This window comes from Amborella trichopoda, chromosome 8 (assembly GCF_054954075.1).
Source record: "Amborella trichopoda isolate Santa Cruz 75 chromosome 8, AtrichopodaSantaCruz75HAP2 v2.0, whole genome shotgun sequence".
NCBI classification, from domain to species: Eukaryota; Viridiplantae; Streptophyta; class Magnoliopsida; order Amborellales; family Amborellaceae; genus Amborella; species Amborella trichopoda.
The window spans coordinates 30,754,777-30,774,480 of NC_142343.1; the positions used below are offsets into that span (position 1 = coordinate 30,754,777).

General features: G+C 34.9%; 1 protein-coding gene across 1 annotated transcript in view; it reads right to left on the reverse strand.

Annotated features, from left to right (window-relative positions):
- LOC18423638 (Zinc finger C-x8-C-x5-C-x3-H type family protein) overlaps positions 1-19,704 on the reverse strand; it is a 41,826-nt gene that overhangs the window by 5,407 nt on the left and 16,715 nt on the right. Inside the window, exons 5-7 of the mRNA XM_006828237.4 lie at positions 11,331-11,519; positions 11,045-11,175; positions 10,860-10,962 (exon numbers count right to left, since the gene is read on the reverse strand). Coding sequence (XP_006828300.1) covers positions 10,860-10,962; positions 11,045-11,175; positions 11,331-11,519 — 423 coding nt within the window. The remainder of the gene's footprint in view (positions 1-10,859; positions 10,963-11,044; positions 11,176-11,330; positions 11,520-19,704) is intronic.

Consider the following 19,704-nt stretch of genomic DNA (forward strand, 5'->3'; position numbering starts at 1 on the left):
TCGTGAAATATATGTGATAGTTTTGTTTTATACTAGCTTTATTATATTCAAAGAATTTTCTCTGTGATATTTGGAATTTTTCTGGAAGTATTTGGCTTAATGATCCCCATAACAAGAACCAACTTTTAAACCAGTTTGGAAATTCTATTGGCTCAGTTATTTTAAACTGCACATACCAGCTGTGTGTATTTTTTGCATTCTGGTAGGCAAAGACTTCGTCCCATGCCTTAATATATTCAAAATAATGATAGGATTTGATTTTAAATCCTTTGGTACTTAGTGCCCTTGATTTTAAGGGATTCAAACCCCAGTCATTATAAGTGATAATCTTATGTATTTGGAATTTTGAATATGTTATTTCCGAGTCATTGTTTCTATAGTGGTGAACTATTGACACCGACCTGGTTCCATTAAAATAGCTTCATACCATTTTCTACATCTTTCTTCTATATTAGGATGTAGATGATGGCGCAGATATATGGCGGCTAATTCAACAAGGTCTTTTTCCCTGTGTTCATTTTCTATTATGATCAGCGGGATATAGGCTATATCAAGAAATGGAGTTCTATCAGGGTTTGGACTATTGTAGCATAGAGGGGATTGTTGAGGAGATATTTGAATATCTTGAGCTTGCTTTTTTATTAAAGCATTCGGATTTGATGAGGATGCCAAGGATTTTCCTAGGCTAGAACTATTTCTAGCCAGGTGTTGTCCTGGATTATTATATATAATCAGGCCTTTTCCTGAGCTAAGGACTATATCCATCGGCTGTTGGCTTCTCCTTCCCTCCCTGCAAAAATTCTCTAATCAAAAAGTCAGGATGATGATTATTTCTCCCTTGAATATGTTCAATATCTCAAAATCAGAAAGAATACCTTGCCATCGAGCGAAAATTTGCTTGGCGATGAGATTTTTGACATCCTTTTCTAAAATGTCTTTGGCTGATTTGCAATCAGTTTGTATGAGGAATTTTTTGTTAAGTAGGTCCCTTTGAAATTTTGTGACACAATGTATTTTTGCTATGTTGTGTCGGATTCTAAGCTTTAGAGGTAAAGCGTATAAGTTGTTCCTCATCTAGGATTTTCTGTTTAAGGATACCTCCTAATCTTATTTCAGAAGCATCTCTTTCAATAATCTTAAAAGCTGTAGGATTGGATAGAGCTAAACAGGGTAATTCTTTGGCCTTTTGTTTTAATTTTCTGACTGCCATAGTATGCTCATTAGTCCACTCTGGAGGAACCTTTTTTAATCTCTGGAATAAAGGTTTAGCATCTAAGGCTAAATCTTTATAAAAATTTGAAATATAATTTAGACATCCTAAAAATCTCTGTAATTTTTTTTATCTTTTATGATGTCAAGAAATCTGGAAGCAAATTCAATTGCCCTATCGATAGGAATTATCCTTCCTTGAAAGATACTATGCCCAAAAAACCTAATTTTTGTTTTAAAAAGATTTATTTTCTTGCATAAACAACTAGTCCGGCATTTTTTATAGCTTTTAAAAATATATTTAAATGTTTCCAATGGTGGTCAATATTATCAGAATGTACGAGGACATCATCAATATAGACAATAATGAATTTAGTATATGGATTAAAAATGTCATTCATAATGTTCTAAAATTCTGAAAGGGCATTTTTTAACCCAAAAGGCATTACATTCCATTCAAAGTGCTCGAAAGGAACATTAAATGTTGCTTTATATTTATCTTTTTCCAAAATTTGAATTTGCCAATATCCTAATTTTAGATCAAACTTTGAAAAAATACAGGCATTGATTAATCTATCAAGGAGATCCCTTTTATTTGGAATAGGGTAGCGAATCCATCTCAAAACCTTATTCAAGGGTTTATAATTTCTAACAAGGCGTGGGGCTCCCTTTTCAATCTCCGAAACTTTTTCTCAATAAAAAGGTGCACAGCGCCAGGGTGAAGAACTTTTTCTGATTAGTTTTTTGTCGAGGAGTTCTTGTATTTCAGTTTTACAAATTTCTAAGAGTTTGCTATTCATTTGTCTTAGCCTGGCTTTAGTTGGAATTTTCTGTTCGTTAAAGCCTGGTTCATAAGGAAGTTCCACAATGTGTTGCTTTCTATTCCAAAAAGCGTTAGGGATTTCAGCACAAACTTCTTTTTCCAATATTGTTTTGAAGTTATTTATTTTACTTTGTATTTGTAGAAATGTTTTCATCAATAGTTTTATACTGAACCTCTTTTTTTAAATGAAAGAGAAATCTTTCTTTTGCAGAAATCTTATTTTTGATACTATTTATTTCATGAATTCTTGGTTTATCAATAAAGTCAAATTTTACTTCATATCCTTCAATATCAGCTTTTATCCCAGCATTGTCAATTTTAATGGGATAAAACATGTTTAAGAAGGGAGTTCCAAGTATCATAGGCTGGCTCAATCCTTTAACCATTATAAAATGAAATTTAAAGCATGCACCATTATTACAAACTGTTGAATCAAATAGTTTATATTTTATTATCATTTCACTACCATCAGCAGTATTCAAAACCTGGGTTGTTCTGCTGAAATATTTGGTTGGAACCAATCCTTCATTTATACAGTTTAGATCGGTTCCTGAATCGATAAGAGCAGTAATTTGAAAAGTGAATTCCTTTTGTACCACTATTTTTATGATGGTAAACCGTCTTTGGGTTATCACTTTATTCAGAAGGTTTACATATTTATAATCTTGTATTTTTCTTAATATATTACAATTACTGGAAGTTTGTGGATCGTCTATTACTCTTGGAAGCGTATCTTCCATTTTGGGTGGTAACAGATTGTGATTATAATCATGCATTATATTATTAAATTCTTCTTCAGAATTTTCTTTTTCATTCCCACTTTCATTTTTAGTGGCTGCTACTTCAAGAATTTATACTCTAGTTTTTAGAGTTATTAGTTCATTCAGGACCTCATTTATTTCATTTTTTAGATCATGAATTGTAGGTTCTTTTTGGTGTTGAGTTTTATTTTGAACCCTTTTCAAAATATCACTAAAGCTGTAATCTTCATTAGTAGGAACTAGAGTTGGTTTAGGAGCAAGAGAACTTGAAGGTTCTTTGGCCATGTTGATATAATGAATTAAGGCTTCTCTTTTAGCCTCAGGGTCACTTATTTTATCAATTAGGCCAATTATGAGATTTTCTTCCTTGGTCAGAGTATTTAAGTTTAGGTCTTTCAAACAATTGCACTGACAATTTATTCTTCAGAATCTGTTTCAGAGTCTGAACTGGAGAAAATCAATTCTTCATCATTTATCTCTCCGATGGGCATTTCTTCATCAGAGTCAGAAGATTCTTCAGAATCATCTCTTTTAATTAAGAGGATATCAAATAATTGCTTTTTTATTTCAAGGTCTATTTCTAAAACATTTATTTTCTTTTTCACATGATATTTATTTTTATAGTGTCCTACTTTTCCACAGTTATAGCAAACTCGTATTTTCCTTTTTCCCTTTTGTTTAAAGGAGTGAGCTTGTAAGAATTTCTTAGGAAAGGTATTTTTCTTTCCTTTTGAATATCTAGACTTTATCTTTCTAGAATCTCTAGAGTCTCTAAATTTCTATTTGTGAGAGGACTTGGAAGTAGGTATTGTATTAAAGCCGAGTTGCTCACAAAAATCTCCCAATTCCTTTTTCCCCGTCATTCTTTGTTTCTCCAATTGTCTTTTCAATTTTAAGTCTGTGCATAAAGCAAGACCTTCAACACATATTTCTGCTGATAATTCTCTAAGAGTGTACAAAGAATAAGGAATAATTCCTCCATGCTTATTTTTCAATCTTATTTTAACCTTTTCTCCAAATAAATGAGGAAGTCCGGCAATGAATTTTTCTTCCAATGGTCAGCTTTACTATCTTCTCTAGATAGCAGTCTGGAATAAAATACATCTTTATACCATTTGAACTATGAGAGAGTTGGACAATGAAGATTTGAAAGTAGATCCTCAGATCTAGCTGATAAAAGAGTCGTACTCCCCACAAAGTGAAGTGTGATGGTATATATTAGAGTATTTTCTGCATCTCCATCAATAACTATTCTCAAGGACATGTCCTGGTCCTACCTCACTTTTAACAGCTCATTACTTAGTAGCATTTAGGATTTGATTTTTTGCTTCTTCGTCCATATGAAAATCCCACCATCCTCAAAGCCATCCAGTAAACCCACATATAATGGCATTAGCAATTTCATGGTCTTAATTTCCACTTGCTTTACATGCGATGGCATACATAGTCATATGTTTCATGAGATCGAGAATTTGATTCTCAAACATCCCATCAATATTCCAATTACTATAGATCGTCTTGAATAGGAGACTGAGGTAGTAATGAGGTCATCTTCTATTTGTAGATTTACAAGAGTGGGCCTAGGATAATACATTCTTGTTGGGGCTACAGCCCTAGTCTTTTTCCCATAGTCAATCCTATTAAGCTCCAAGCTTTCTGGCTTAAAAGCTTCTTCTATTTTAGATATTTCAAGATCAGAAGAAAATTTTTCTTGTTGAAGCACTTGGACATTACCTGATTTTTCTTTAATGTCTAATTTTTCAAATCTTTTCATCAGCTCATCTACCAATTATTTATTATCTTCTTTCCTTTTAACTCCTTGCAGGTTAAATTTTCCTGCAGCAATACTCGGAGGCAATTTGAATAAAACTGCACTCTTTTCTTTATCTTCTTTCTTCTCTTGAGGTTTTATTTTATTTAAGACGATTTCTATTCTATTGGTCTGTTTCCCTATAGTCTGTAGGAATAGATTTGTATAATTATTTTGTTCTATTATATGGGGTATGGCTTCAATTTTAGCCATCTAGTTATCTGAATATTTTGGTCCAATTTTGAAAGGTGAAGCTTTTATGTCTTGTTTTTCTCCTTTTAGGTTTAGACTAGTTTTAAGAGGATGGATAGCTTCAATGTTTTCTCCTTTAACTGTATGAAAGGTTTGAAAGGTGTTTTGGACAGTATTAATATTCTAGTACTATTATCCTGAAATTCTGGGTATTTTATTCCTTCTTTTTTAAGGATATACCTAAGTCATTTAAAAAAATTTATATTTGTTTTATGTTGTATCATAAATTTATTGAATTTACTATGAAAGAGTTCTTTTAGTCTTTCACTAAATTCTTTGAGGAACCATTTATTTGTTTATTTTCTTCAGACAAAAAATCTTTTTTACTCATTCTTTATCTATGACAAACTTATCTTGGATTTGAATTGTCAGAACTTCGAAATCGAATTCAGACATGGTTGGCTCATCAAGCTCAGTCTGAGAAGAACTGTGAGTATTTACAGTTTAAACTGGATGGTGTACCAGTTTTTCATTTTTTCTTAATCCTTCTAAAATGATTTTGTCATCATGTGCTTTTGAATAATTAGAATGAGGTACTGAAGAAGTCGAACTTCTAGAAGGAGTATAAGTTGATGGTACAGTATTCCTGGCATGCAGCCTATGAGCTAAAACAATATTTGGAATACTCAATCTAGTTCTTCTAAGGGATGTAAATTGAATTTCAATTTCTCCATTTGGATATTCAATTATTTGTTCAAGCTCTTTATTTTCGGGAATAGGTAAACGAGTCTCAGTTTGTAGAGACCAATTTTCTGGTAAGTTTACCTGCTTCCAGCATATAGCTTTAGGCGTAACAAGATTGAATTTTTCCATATTTGTTTGAAAAAGTATTATTTGTCCCTTTTTATTCATTAATCTTGCATTAGGACAAAGAGTGTTCATGACCTTATAACAAATTCTATAACAAAAACCAAATTTTGGGATCCAGGGTCCATGTCAAAACCTTGAGTTTTAAGGTTAAGGGTTAGCACTTTTAATAAATTTGGATCGGATAAGGACACAGAAAAATTTGGAAAGCAGTTGAAATATATGGGTCCATTACAGACACTTGACTCAACAATCCCTAAAAGAGAGTCACTGAATCTTCTATATCTACTATCTCTTAGACAGAGTAAAACCGAATTGTTTAATCCTTCTCTAGTTTATGGTTTTACTGCTATTTGTACAAGACCTATATGAAGATAGTTATAACCCCTTTTTATATGATCTGCAATCATTCTAGTTGAAAAGAGTTGAAAGCTATCTTGATTTTCCATAACTGAGAAAGTTTCTTCAATTTTTTTTATTGAAAAACTGCTTTTAAACTCAAATGTTCCCCTTTTATAAATATCATTTGTAGGGACCTTTGAAATATTCCAATTTTGCAATTGTTTCTCAATATTATCTATTATTATTTCTTCTCTATTATTTACTCGTAGAGTATTATTACTAGAACTACCAGAAGGGGTTCTATTCGATAGTGTTCTAAACAAATTAGCCATTTTATCTTAGTTTTCTTTCCCTGAGTCAACCGGAAACAGTCCCTGCACCTTATGGCCTTCCTCGCTCCCGGTGGTCTTTGGATCACAACGACTTTAGGTATGTTAACCAGATAAATGTACAAATTGGTTCAGTTTTCTACTGAATAAAACTAGCTCTAATACCATAAATAGGAGAAAAAACAAGACATAAAAGCTTCACCTTTCGGACCAAGAGATTCTGATAAATATATATATATTGTGTGTGTATTATTCCAATTTATACGTGTGTGTGTGTGTAAATTATTCCAATTTATACATACATTTACAGTATCCTCAGTTGTTACTATACATATATTGCAATTACCATAATGATAACCATAACGTATGTGCATGCATATACTTACAAATATGTATTATCAAATTTTTCAGAAGTGATATTTAAAAATAAAAGAATGAACAATCAATCTTTTAGCATTATCAATATGCTGAACACATGCTAATAAGAACTTTATAGCTAGAAAGTCCAATAAAAAATAATGAAATCCATGAAAGAGTACGGTTAAGAGTCTGTAGACACAAGCAAATGATCGATATTTGGGGAGATTTGGGTGAGATACAATGAATGCATAAAATGACATTAAATTGATGTTTAACACATAAAGGGCATTACAGAATCCAAGATAAGATTTATAATATAAACAAAAGCATTTAGATGAAAATTAAGAGAATAAATAACTCAATGAAAAATGTCATTACTCATACACTTTCAAGTAATATAACATAAAAAAAATCGTCAATTGAATAGACACTTTTGAAATGGTGAAAAGACTGTGTAAAAAAAATATGATGTACAAAATATTAATAATTAAAAATCAAGGAAAAACTTTTAGGGAATATTTGAAGTGACATGCATTAAATGCATGAAATGACACAAAAAGCATTACAAAATCTAAGAGAATATTTTTATTATTCATTATAGGTTCCAAATGAAGATGAAAAGAATAAAGCAAATGTATGAAATTATTCCATCATTATAATGCACTTTGAAATAATATGAAATAATAAAAATCATCAATTAAGTAGACAATTTGGAGGAGTGGATCAAGATCCTTTGCAGTCAAGGATCGAAATCCCTTTAAGTTAGAAACTGAGATCCCAATAGGTAGAGATCGAGATCCCTTGGTGGGAGGAAGCGAGTACTGCTTGGGTTCCAGCCCCAGGACAGCCAGATCAAAATTCCAAGAGGGCATCACCACCCCTTGACGAAGATCCCCGCAACTATGGGGGTACAGGTGGTGAAACTAAATATGAAGAGTATTCCTTTTTTATATCAGCGGAAATTTTCAGCTTGTGTACATGACCTTTATATGTTATTCTGGATGACTTTACTATTTTTGTTTTTTTTGAACTGTGATGACTTTACCTTTCCTAGTGGCTTATGAGTTAGTGAATGACAGTTATCCTTCTGTTGCTAGTTGAATATATAAAGGTATTTACTTACCCCAAAAAATATAAATAGATATAAAGGTGCTCGTGGTTCAATTGCTTTTAGCATGTTATTTTCTCTTGGTCATTGGTCGCATTGTCATCTAGATGAATGTCATTGCTAGCATTGTCATCTAGATGAATTGCAGCACCTCATAGATTCAACTAGATGATAATGCTGGAAGAAGAATACATTATTCAAACTTCCAGTAGTTCACTGTATTTTTTCTTCTTCGCCAATTTTCTCTACAAGTCTTATTTCTTCTGTAGATTCAAGCTGTACTTTTTGCTAATACCAACCAATTTCATTTTCCTTGTAGCAGGTCAATGAATATAGGAGAAATGGAGCTTTAGAGAGAGAGAAGGTGGATTTTGAATTTAGAGAGACGAGAGAATGTTCAGTTGTGGTGAATGCGGTCATCTGGGGAAATTTGGGAGAGGGAAGAAGCAGAAATGGGACAGAAATAGACAGCTTTTTTTTTTTTTTTTTTGGGGGGCGAGGGGGGGGGGGGCAGGTGTTCTGGGTCGAGAAAAAGAAGATTTCAAAAAAAAAAAAAATGGGGCTGAAACCTAAGGAGAAAAGATGGCAAAAGATGGCTTCCATTTTCTCTCTCTGACAAAGATTAATCAGTTTACTCCATTCTATGGAACTAGAGAGGGTAGAGACCTGTAGAGAGAGAAAAGAGATTGCGATGATGGCAAGAGAGAGAGAGGAGATGAAGTCAGGTAGAAAAGTGGGAATGAGGAAGAAAGGCCACTGGTGAGCCTACCTAATTAATTTTTGGACCCGGTTTCTATGCGGCCAAGCCCACATATGTAGAAATAAGGGCCTATTAATAAATCTATTTTTGAGATGGATTTTTGCACTTAATTTTTAAGGACATGTAATCTCTAACATGGAGATCATGAATAAGAATAAATAAATAAATTTTAAAAACTAGAAATAATAATTCTAGTAAGAAAACATTTGGACCATTAGTTTCCATTGTTTTTAGATGGAACACCTACTTGCATCCATCTTTAAGATAGATGCTTTACACTTTTTGGACTGCATATGTAGTCATGCAGTCCAGCCCGCATGAAACAATTTTCCTAAATTTTTTATTTTTCATTTACTAAAATGCCCTTCAAAATTGTATTATGGCTATATTGAAGAAGGGTTATTTTCGGTAAATAAACCATTCACACCTCTCTCTAAATGTAACCTCTTGTTTTTGAGGGGTGTGACCAGTAAAATATCCATGTGTGTGTGTGACACAAAAAAAAAAATGAGGGGTGGCATTTTCCTACAGTGTTAGCCAATGGGCTAACTAAGAAGCACACAGATACAAAGACATTGAAATAGGGTGAAATTGGGTGAGATTTTTACTAAACTAAAACAAATAACTCCATTTTTAATATTATAACAAATGCACCATGGAAAATTCCATAGTAAGAGAATACCATATCACAAGAAAGAGAATTGACATTTATCCTCGGAACATGATAGTCTTTTGATGGTCTTCATGAAACAATGGTTTCTTTTTTTTGAGAAAAGCTAACATATGAAACATTGGATCTATCTCTGATCTCCTATCAGTATCAAAGATATAAGAAACATATATATACATGCAGGTGTGTGAGGGCGTGCACACACACTACTGCAGTATAGTTAGTGAACATAAGCGTCTTTATAATTGGTAATTTATCTAGTCACATATCAGTTATCAAAAAATAATCATCTAAATCCCAAATCTAATGACCATGGATAATGATCCCAAGTTAAAATGGAATTGAGATTCCAAAAAATAAGTAGTCAGCTCCCAAGGCGGATCAGCTCGGGGAACGCATAACCCTGTTCCTGAAGTGGGATCATCCCCTAGGGAAGGCACTCAACATGACTATGGTAATCACATTAGACATCCACGTTTTTGACATACACACTGCAGGTTTAATGCCACATTTAGTGCTCGTTAGTCCCGAGTTTTACGGTAGGAACTGGGGACCATGTTCAAGAGAGAGCAGAATTTCGTGTGTGACCATGAAATCAAGTTGAATCATAGCTAGGACGATACCAACAGACAAATTTTCAAAATCTCAAGTCCATAAAAAGTAAACCAAGATACCTGTTGACAGAGGAATTTTCAAGAGCAACCAGAACAATGGCCAGCCACGTCTCCATGGGTTTCCTCACTTCTTGCACTGTCTAATGCATAGTTGTGGGAAACGTCTAAGACTCTTAGGAATCAGAATCGTGGTTGGCTAGAAGATTCATGTTTTCAGAATTGACAGCCGCACAAGAGAAACTACGGAAAACAAGATTCCTATTATATAGGAATCCAGATTCGACCCAAATGGAATCTAGAACCCTACATATATGGAACTGAGATTCTGTCCTCTTTAGAATTGTGTTTCTGATTTATTTGGAATTGACCCATATAGAATCTAGATTCTTCCATATACAGAATCGAGAATCTAGATTCTTCCATATACAGAATCGAGATTCTGATATCTTTGGAATTATGTTTTAGATGCTTCTGATAGGTTCTGAATTGTTTATTTTGTAGTTCATGGCCCTATAATTGTGTTTCTAATTTGTTGGGGGGAGTATCATTACATGTGGAATCCAGATTCAACAAATGCATAATCAAGATTCAACAATTGCGGAATTGAGATTCAATAAATATTAAAAAACGATATTCTATAAATATTGGAATCGAGATTCCTAAAATAAAGAATCAAGATTCCTGACTCAATGGAAATGGATTTTGTGAAGATTCCTTGTCAGAATCGCAGAATCGGAATTCCAAAATAGGAATCACTGAATCAAGATTCCGAAATAGGAATCACGACCTTGGGTGAGAGATTCCGGTAACTATGGTCTAATGTCAACATCACCATTTCCTTGTTCTTGTGGTGCCCCCAAATCATAGTCATCTAAACAACATTCTTGCATCCATTTTCCCAAAATTAAAAAGAAGAAAAGATAAATATATATTAATGGGCAAAAGCATGCAGTCCATATTTGTCAATAGCAGCCAAAAACAACCAGGACAGATTATTAAAAGCAGAAACCTCACCTTCGGCTCAGATACATCAGATACTTCTTCTCTTTGGTACTTTTCATAAGCCTCCGCATCATCCACAAACAAGCTAGCGTCCGATAGAAACAGCTCGCGACCACTATAGGTGATCCAAATTTGAAACAGTCAGCAAGACTATAGTATTAACACCCAAATTCGTTGTATAAAAAGATAAAAACTACCTCATGCGGTCATTCTTAGCTCTCTCAGCCCTCAAGGCAGCAAGACTAGCCTCCCTTGCTTCTGACTTCTTCTTCTTCCATTGCATGAATAGTTCAGGAGTAAGTGGCGTTGTAGTTGTTACTTTTGCACGCTGGAGAATAGCCGAACATTGTCAAATTTCATGGAGCAATAAAATATTGTGCCACTAAGGAAATGCTTTCATCCAAGAAAAGAACACAAACTTTTCTCTTTTTCCCAATCAATAAAAAGGCAGATACTGTTATAACAAGAAAACAGATTTATTACCTGGTTTTCAATCTCATCTTCGATAGATATCTTTTCCGTCTCTTCCTCCAATAAAGCCTTCATTTGAGACTTCAAAACATATCCCGGAGGGAGAGCATGCCTGTAATGACAGTCTTTCCCACCGTTAGGACAAACCCAGAACCAGCCATATTGCTTCTTTTCCACTGCTTCAAGAAAATATTTACAGACCTGCAAATAAAATCCCAACACTTCAGAGAGAAAAAGCACCCAAAAAAGATAAGAAGAATTAAAAATAAGTAGTTCAACTTGTGTGCCACGCAAAACACCCAAGAGATGTAAAGACGACACATAAAGTATAAAACATTTAGTTAAAGTGTATGCAGTATAATTTCAGTTGATACTCATGCTGCTTTGGATTTCCCTAAGAAACGCTTCTTAATTGCAGGGCAATCAGTGCATAACAAAAACTCAAAGAGGGTAAAAACTTCCGGAAAGAGGTATACATAAAATGGGACAGTTCCAGAAACAGGTACACCCAGAAAATGAAGAGGTACACCAATAAGAACAAAGTTACCCAGTAAATATTATATGCATGGTATAATCGGATGTGTATCTCTTCCTCCACTCTGCACAGAATTAGATATTCCTAATTTCGAATTTTATCTAAAACATTAAGATTAGCTCAGTAGTCTGTCCAGGTATATTTTTTATTTGATTCTTAGATAACCTACTGGATCTTATGGGGCATTTACCTCACTTTGTACTGTGGAAACTTAAATATTACCACTTGAAGTACTTCTATATTCTGTTTACATGGTATTGAAGGGGCCAGGTTCTGAACTAGGTTATCTAGTAGCGCACAAATGCCATGTATTCAAGCATTCCCTCCAGCGACATTCACATAAAGAGAGCACAAGATGCTAAGGATTGCTATTCAATATAACTAAGAAGTACAAAAGGGCCACATCTTCTGAAAGGAACGAGGGCTTAGCAAACTAAATCAAGCAAACAATCCGATACCCTGGCATACAGCAGTGATCTCAATTTATTTCGAACGGCCACGACAATGAGTTATATCAACCGATACGTATTCCCGCAATACGTAAGTCCCGTTCCACTCATTAGAACATGAAGCAAATGAAAGTTGATAAATTCCTTATATTTCAAGCCCTGGGTTTAGTTCTTAAGGTTTGATTCCTTGGAGCAACTCCTCATTGAAGTTCCATCATGGAACTTCTCCATGCCGTCAAAAAGTTAGGACGCTTACAAGTTACATAATTATAACAAATAAACAAACATTAACCCCAGAGACACAATATCAAATGTATAAAAAAGAAAAACTAAAAAACTGAATAGAATAGTTCAAGAAAACCAAATTATAGAACAACTCATTTCACCACTCATAGTGACAAAAAGTCACATTTCCAGGAGATGCCAGTTGTAAACAGAGCAACCAACATGTTCACCATAGATTTCATCAAATCAAAATTACAAGAACCTGGAAACCTCTTGAATAAGCTGAAACAACAGTCATATAAGGTTTATCTTGTAGAAAATCCGCACTGCCCACAGCAGTCAAGTAACTGAAGGAGCTAAGAAGTCAACCCTGGGTTCCTCCGTATGTATTATTCTCTTTGTAGTTCTCTCAAAAAACAGTAAATCATCGATTCTATAACTCAATCCATGTGAACTCATATGATACACTATGTATAACTAGTTACTTTCTCGCCGTATACATGGGTATGTTTAAGTTAGGTGGCCTCAAGTAAACTCTCATCACTCTGAAAAGATCCAAACTTCTTTGTGTGCGTAATGTCTGATACATTCCATGTGCGTAATGTCTGACACATTCCAATCTTGAAGTATCAATTCCATAAAAATAGGTGGAATTAACACTTCCAGGAGATTGAAAGAGAGCCAAGGGCTCCAAAAACTTGCTGTAAGTTATATTTTTTAGAGTGGGTTAAGGTCTGCCCCAAAAAAGAACCTCAAAGCCTAGAGTTGTAATAATTAACATAATAATTGTATGCAATAATTATATAATTATAATAATTATATAATTATATATTTAAAAAACATTAAAACTGTTAACTCTTTATTAATGTGAGATTACTACAACATTTGTTCCCCCAAAGGCGGGGCCAAAAATAAAACAAATATAGATGGGTAATCCCACGCATGGAACCCAGGAGAAAGCCAGAACAAAAAGTAAAATTCGAAAACACAGACGGCAAATCCTTCCGGTTACAGTCCTACTCTTTTACAATCGAATTAATAGAGGCACTTTCTTTCGCAAGGGTAACCGCCTCTACTCTCGCGCCAAACATGGCTCCAAGAGATAGAAATTCCCGAACAGAGATGGGCAATTTCTTCAAAGATCAGCGCCAATGCCCAGAAGTAGGGGACTACTGCTGAGGCCCAGCGGATGGCATTGCTGGAATCGCCTTCGGTGATGAGGGGGCAAGACCAATGTAAGTGCAAAACGAAGACTCGCAAACCTTCAAGGAGGGCGAGGGCTTCCACTGATTGGGTATCATCATGACCGATAGATTTGGAGAATGACGCGAGAATGTGGCCATCATTGTTCCGGAAGAGACCACCTAACCAGCCTGGCCTGGATTGCCCCGGGAACAACCATCAAACTTGAGCTTGATGGATCCCGCGCTGGGGAAGGACGACCAGTGGGAGGACCGACAGACCCTGGGCTGTGAAAGGTGTAGGAGAGGTTGCCAATTGAGCTGGAAAGCAGACCGAAGGACGCCTTCGAAGAGTTTGTGATTAGAGGCCCAAAAAGAGACTAGGGACTTGATATGATCGAATGGTACTTCGGGGACTTGTCTATGCCTTGGAAGATACGATTGTTTCGCTCAATCCAAATAGACCAGATTAGAGCAAAGATCGAGGCCTTCCAGAATAAGCGACCCGACTCCACCCAACAGTGAAATTGCAAACCAGAGAAGAGACACGGGATAGATTGGGATATATAACTATATAATTTTTTATATATAATGTATAATAATATATATGATATTATATAATATTATAACATATATAAGATACAATAAAAATTTTTATTATAATACTATATCATAATGCTTTAATATATATAGCAATATATAATTAACACGCATATTATAATAGATATATAATACTATAATATATAATTAATATAGAGACTATAATATAAATGTTAGTATATAATACTATAGAATTACATTTTATAACTTACAAGAGACATCTCCCAGGCAATCCAAACAATGGACAGGCATCTATCAGGTCTCTTACCAGATCAACCCAAACAACAGACAAATATATTCTAGGAGATACCAATTCTAGTAGACAGCAATTCTAAGAGAAGCATCTCCCCAAGATACCCATTTCCAGGGAACCAAATGAGGCCTTAATAGTAGGCTAGAGATGAAAGCAGGGATCAGTCCCCCACCCCAGTCCCCTGCTCTTCTTTACCACCTTTTTTCTTCTTCCAACACCATCCTTTACAAAACCTTAAAGGAAAAAAAAGGCCTAGTACTTATCCAGACACGTAGGCAGTCCAACCATAGTTACCGGAATCGCTCCACAAAGCTCATGTTTCTGGTTCCAAAACCCGATTCCACGTTTCCATTAAGGAATCTCCACATAAACCGTTTTTCTGAACCAAGGAAATTCGATTCCTTAATTTCGGAATCTCGATTCGACACATCTTTATAAAACTGTTTTCGGAACCAAGGAAACTCGATTCCTTAATTTCGGAATCTCGATTCCTTAATTTCAGAATCTCGATTCAATACATCTTTAGAAACCATTTATCCGAACCAAGGAAACTCGATTCCGTAATTTCAGAATCTCTATCCAACACATCTTTGAAAACTTGAACCTATTAATTGCGGGTAGACGTTCCCAAATATATCGAATTTGGATTCTAGCGAGAATTAAATCTTGTTTCGATGTCAATTGGAGTAGAAATTTTCCTTCGAATGCTTCTAGTGGTTGCAGGGTTTCATTATTTTACTTGTGCTACCCTGGATGGCCTTTACTTTAAATTTAAAATATAATTGATAAATACAACACATACAATTAAAAGTAAAAGCATGGCGTAGACATAATCCTATTTTGTCTTTATAATAACGGTGTGGTTTGTATAAAACCTAGGCTCTAAACAATCAAATTAGAGCCTACCTTCAAATAGTGTCGAGAAATATGGTTTCCATACTGGAAATGTTTTTGATAGCCTTAAAATATATTTTTCATCTTTATTTATAAAGTTTAAAGCTTAAAAAATAGTGTAGATCAAGAGATCTATGAAAACTTGAAAATCATGAAAATTGACGATCCAAAAGTGCGTTACAAAATACACTATTTTCAAAACTTGAAATCCATTTTTTTTCTCATGTCCATGCATCTTGATGTCGAGATGATGAATTTGAGGATATTTGGGCATCTAAACAATCTCTTCTAGTGAAATTTTTTAGGTAGGCTCGAATTTGATTGTTTAGAGCCTCGGCTCTATATAAACTTTTCCCTTATAATAATGAAGCCAAAATCACAATTTAGGAATACTTGTCTTTTGTATATAATGACCATAAGTTCAATAGTCAACACAATCACTTTAAAATTCGGGAAACCTAATAAGAGACATCCAATATAGGTTCTAAAGTTGATGAGGCTCAAGATGTGCTTGTGGCTTCCTTCTCTATAAAAATAAAATCCTGATTCCTGGTAGGGTTGATCAAACATATTCCATAGTCCATATTATTGTAAATATCGATCTCAAACTAGCATTGATCTCTGATTTATATACTTTAAAAACTTGATTCCAAATATGTTAGAATCACAATTCGAAACAACAACATATCTATGTTCCACATATGTCAGAAACTCGATTCCATAGATGTCGGAAACTCGATTTTGCATATTAAAGAATCTTGACTCCTGGAGTGTCGATTCCAGGGGAATGGGAATCCTGATTCCAAGGAGGACAGAATCTATTTCGGTCGAAACACGATTCTCAAAAACTAGGAATCTCGTACCTAGCAATTCCTATTGTACGTACAACGATTCCTAAGACAGAAATCTTCTAGTCAGCCGCGATTCCAGCTCCAAAAACGATTTGGGTTCCCAGGTGTTTCCAACAACTATGAGTCCAACTAATATAAGCAACTACTATGAAGCCAATCTAGCCAATGCCTCTGGGAAGTGCCAAGGCTACTAGTAGACCCCATTAGTACAATGCCACTTAGTCATTTGGTCTTAGTTATGATTTTTAATGTTTAAAATTTGCATTACAATTTACCTGACAGTCTATAGTTCTTTGTTTCTTTTTTGCTGAAATTTGATGAAGCAACTGAGCATTGAAGGACCCTTCAATCAAAACAAATCATGAATCGACAAATCTTGGATATGTTTATCATCTCCTGTGGGCTTTCATGTTTTCTCTGCTTTGCTAAGACTACTGGCTAACACCAAACACAAGTATTTCATGTTTGTTATTCTCTGCTATCAAAAAAATATTTTTTAAGTTTGCTTCATTGAATATCACGATGTATCATATAACTTCTCGGTCATTTATGGCGATGATTCCATATAACATTGATATCTCTACAGTCTTTCCTTCCTCTAAACTCCCTTATTCCTTCACTTAGCATATTCCAACTTATTGTTGCGATAACCAATCATGTCATTCCACGTGCCAAACATTTCTTTCTATAGTAATTGGAAACGCCTACGATTCCAAATCGTTTCAGGAATCGGAACCACGGAATCATAAGTGGCCAATTGATTCCTATAGTTGGAATCACCATCCATATAATGCCATATCACATGAAGCGAGATTCCTACCATTTTGGAATCACACTCCTATCCATTAGGAATCGAGATTCCTACCTTGTTAGAATCGAGGTTCCCTCAACTTGCATCGAGATTCCTAACTTACGGGGACCAGGCCTGAAATTATTAAGAGATGAGTTCCAAAGTGATTTAACGTTTTAGATTATCTATAAGCAAGAACTCATTAGTATTGAACTCCATATATTGAGTATGTTTACCCAAGGCTCCACTGTTATTAGAATCGATGTCTTTGACACGACCACCCTTAACATTGGCATCAATGTATTGGTCCCCTTTATCACAGTTTTCCACAAGTGATGGAAACAAAGTCGAGTACCTTAACTAAGTACTTTCCTAGAGTTTTTAGATTGAATAAAAAAAATAAAATTATTTTATTTATTAAGAACATATTTAAAAATATAAGACATTTAATACAAATTCTTGAAGGGATTCCATAAATAACAAAATTTTCAAATAATGTTTAAATAACAACTTCTTAACATTTGAATAACAAAATTTTCAAAATGATGTTTAGAACATTCTAAGACCATAAAATGAAGCAAGGTCTCATATTGGTTGAATCACGGTTTTGTGCGCCTCTGAATTGCAAAATTTGGTGAGGTGGAGTCTATATTCTAAATACATCGGAAGAGATTCAAAAAATGTGGAACCGTGATTCCTAATTTCCAGGAATCAGGATCTATGGCGATTCCTTCACATAAAGGCAGAATTACTATTCCAAACCAGAATTCCTACCTAAGGTGGACGATTCTGGCAACCATGTTTCATTCCCATCCCCCTTTATTCTCTTGGTCATCATTCTTATAGAACTACAAAAAAAAAAACGTAGTCATGTCGTAGACTTTTCCCTATAGAAGACAAATTGGGAACAATAAGTATGGAAATGTAAGCACTATCATGTAACCTAAGGTAAATTGTACTTGCATATCCATCACAACACACTTAATATTCTTATCAAACTTAATTGAGCAAACTATCCAGAGCCCAGATGCGAAGACTATTTTTTCTTGTCATTAATAACAATGTTTACTGCCTGTCTCAACTTTCAAACTTTGTTCTCTGAGCGGTGCCAACTGTCTCTAGTGAAATCCAAATTCTTGCATAGTGAAGGAGAAAGGCCTCTATACATAAACGGGTTTCACTCACTCTCCGTTTCTTCCTTGCTCATCTATAGACAACTCATTATAAAGCATAAAAAAATTGTGTGATATGGTAAATAAGGAACAAAATTAGTGTCTAATGACTATGTCCCCTTTCCCCGATCGGTGTCTTACATCAGTTTCTTTTATTATCAATAAAATTGTTTAGTTGTCTCTAAGGGGCACAAAATTGTGTGGTATAGAAATGGGAGAGACCATTGCACATTGCTAATGGAATAAGAATAGTGTTTCACAACAATCTCCTAAATCAAGAGAGGCCCACACCCCTTTATGGTGCACAACCTACCTATAGGAATGCCCCTTATGCCAACACTCCCACTTGTCCAATAGTGAGATGCACATTTGATTTTATTTTATTATGCAGTTGTATTTAAAGGGGAAAGCTCCCGCTTTGTAAAGATCCAAGAATGAGAATTGAGTAAATTTGATCTTGTAAAAAGATCGAGTTGGGGTGGATTCCCTTGCAGACCTTGAGAGAGGATATATTCTGTCAACCCCGTTCTTTTTTTATAGTTATTCTTCTCGTTTTATTTTCTTCCTGCATCAATATGTGTGGAGGCATGTTGCTTCATCCCCAACACTCTACCATAAACTTAAGGAAATGTGGCATGCAACCCTCGGGAGCCTGTCCTACTCTATCAAGAGACCATACTAGGTCTCCATTTGACTAACTTGGAACATCTGATCTCTCCTAGTCTTCTCTCACATGCCCGAGACCCTATACCAGGACAATATTCAACCCCTCCATGCAAACTTATCCAATTCATCTAGCTCAAACCAACGAGCCCTCACAACTCAAAACTTTTACAAATAATTAGTAGAACATGTACCTCCTTTTTTTTTCGGGAAATGCAGTGCACGTACTCTCTTAATCATTTTAAAAATTTGTTTGAAAGGAAAGCTCGTACTGATTAAAGCATACACTACCTTTCTGGTACCAAACCCAAGGTTGAGGCCATGGTCATCGTAAAGCCTAACATTATTCAGCTTTGACTTGACCATAGCCGAAGCAATGTTTCAAACTAGGCCACATCAGCCCATGGCCTTAAGGAGATGTGCTGAGGAGAACAAGTTCATGTTATCCTCTTCACAGTCAAGGATCTCCACTTGCACTTCAGATCGCCTAACAAATCGCTCTCATGTAGTGAAACAAAACAAGGATCCATTCTTTCACCTGTATAGGAAAGTCTACGCCATTCATATAATATGTGTGGTACATACACAGAGTATGTATTAGGATGAGTGGATGACAGCAGGCTTTAACCACATGCAACTCTTTGTCTCATATAAGCCTCATCCTTGTGCAGAACCTGAACATCTCGAATGTCCATATCTGGCAGTATACAAGCCACAAGAACTCGATAAACAAAATTTAGGCTCCCGAATGTCACAGGATGCATTTCCTAAAG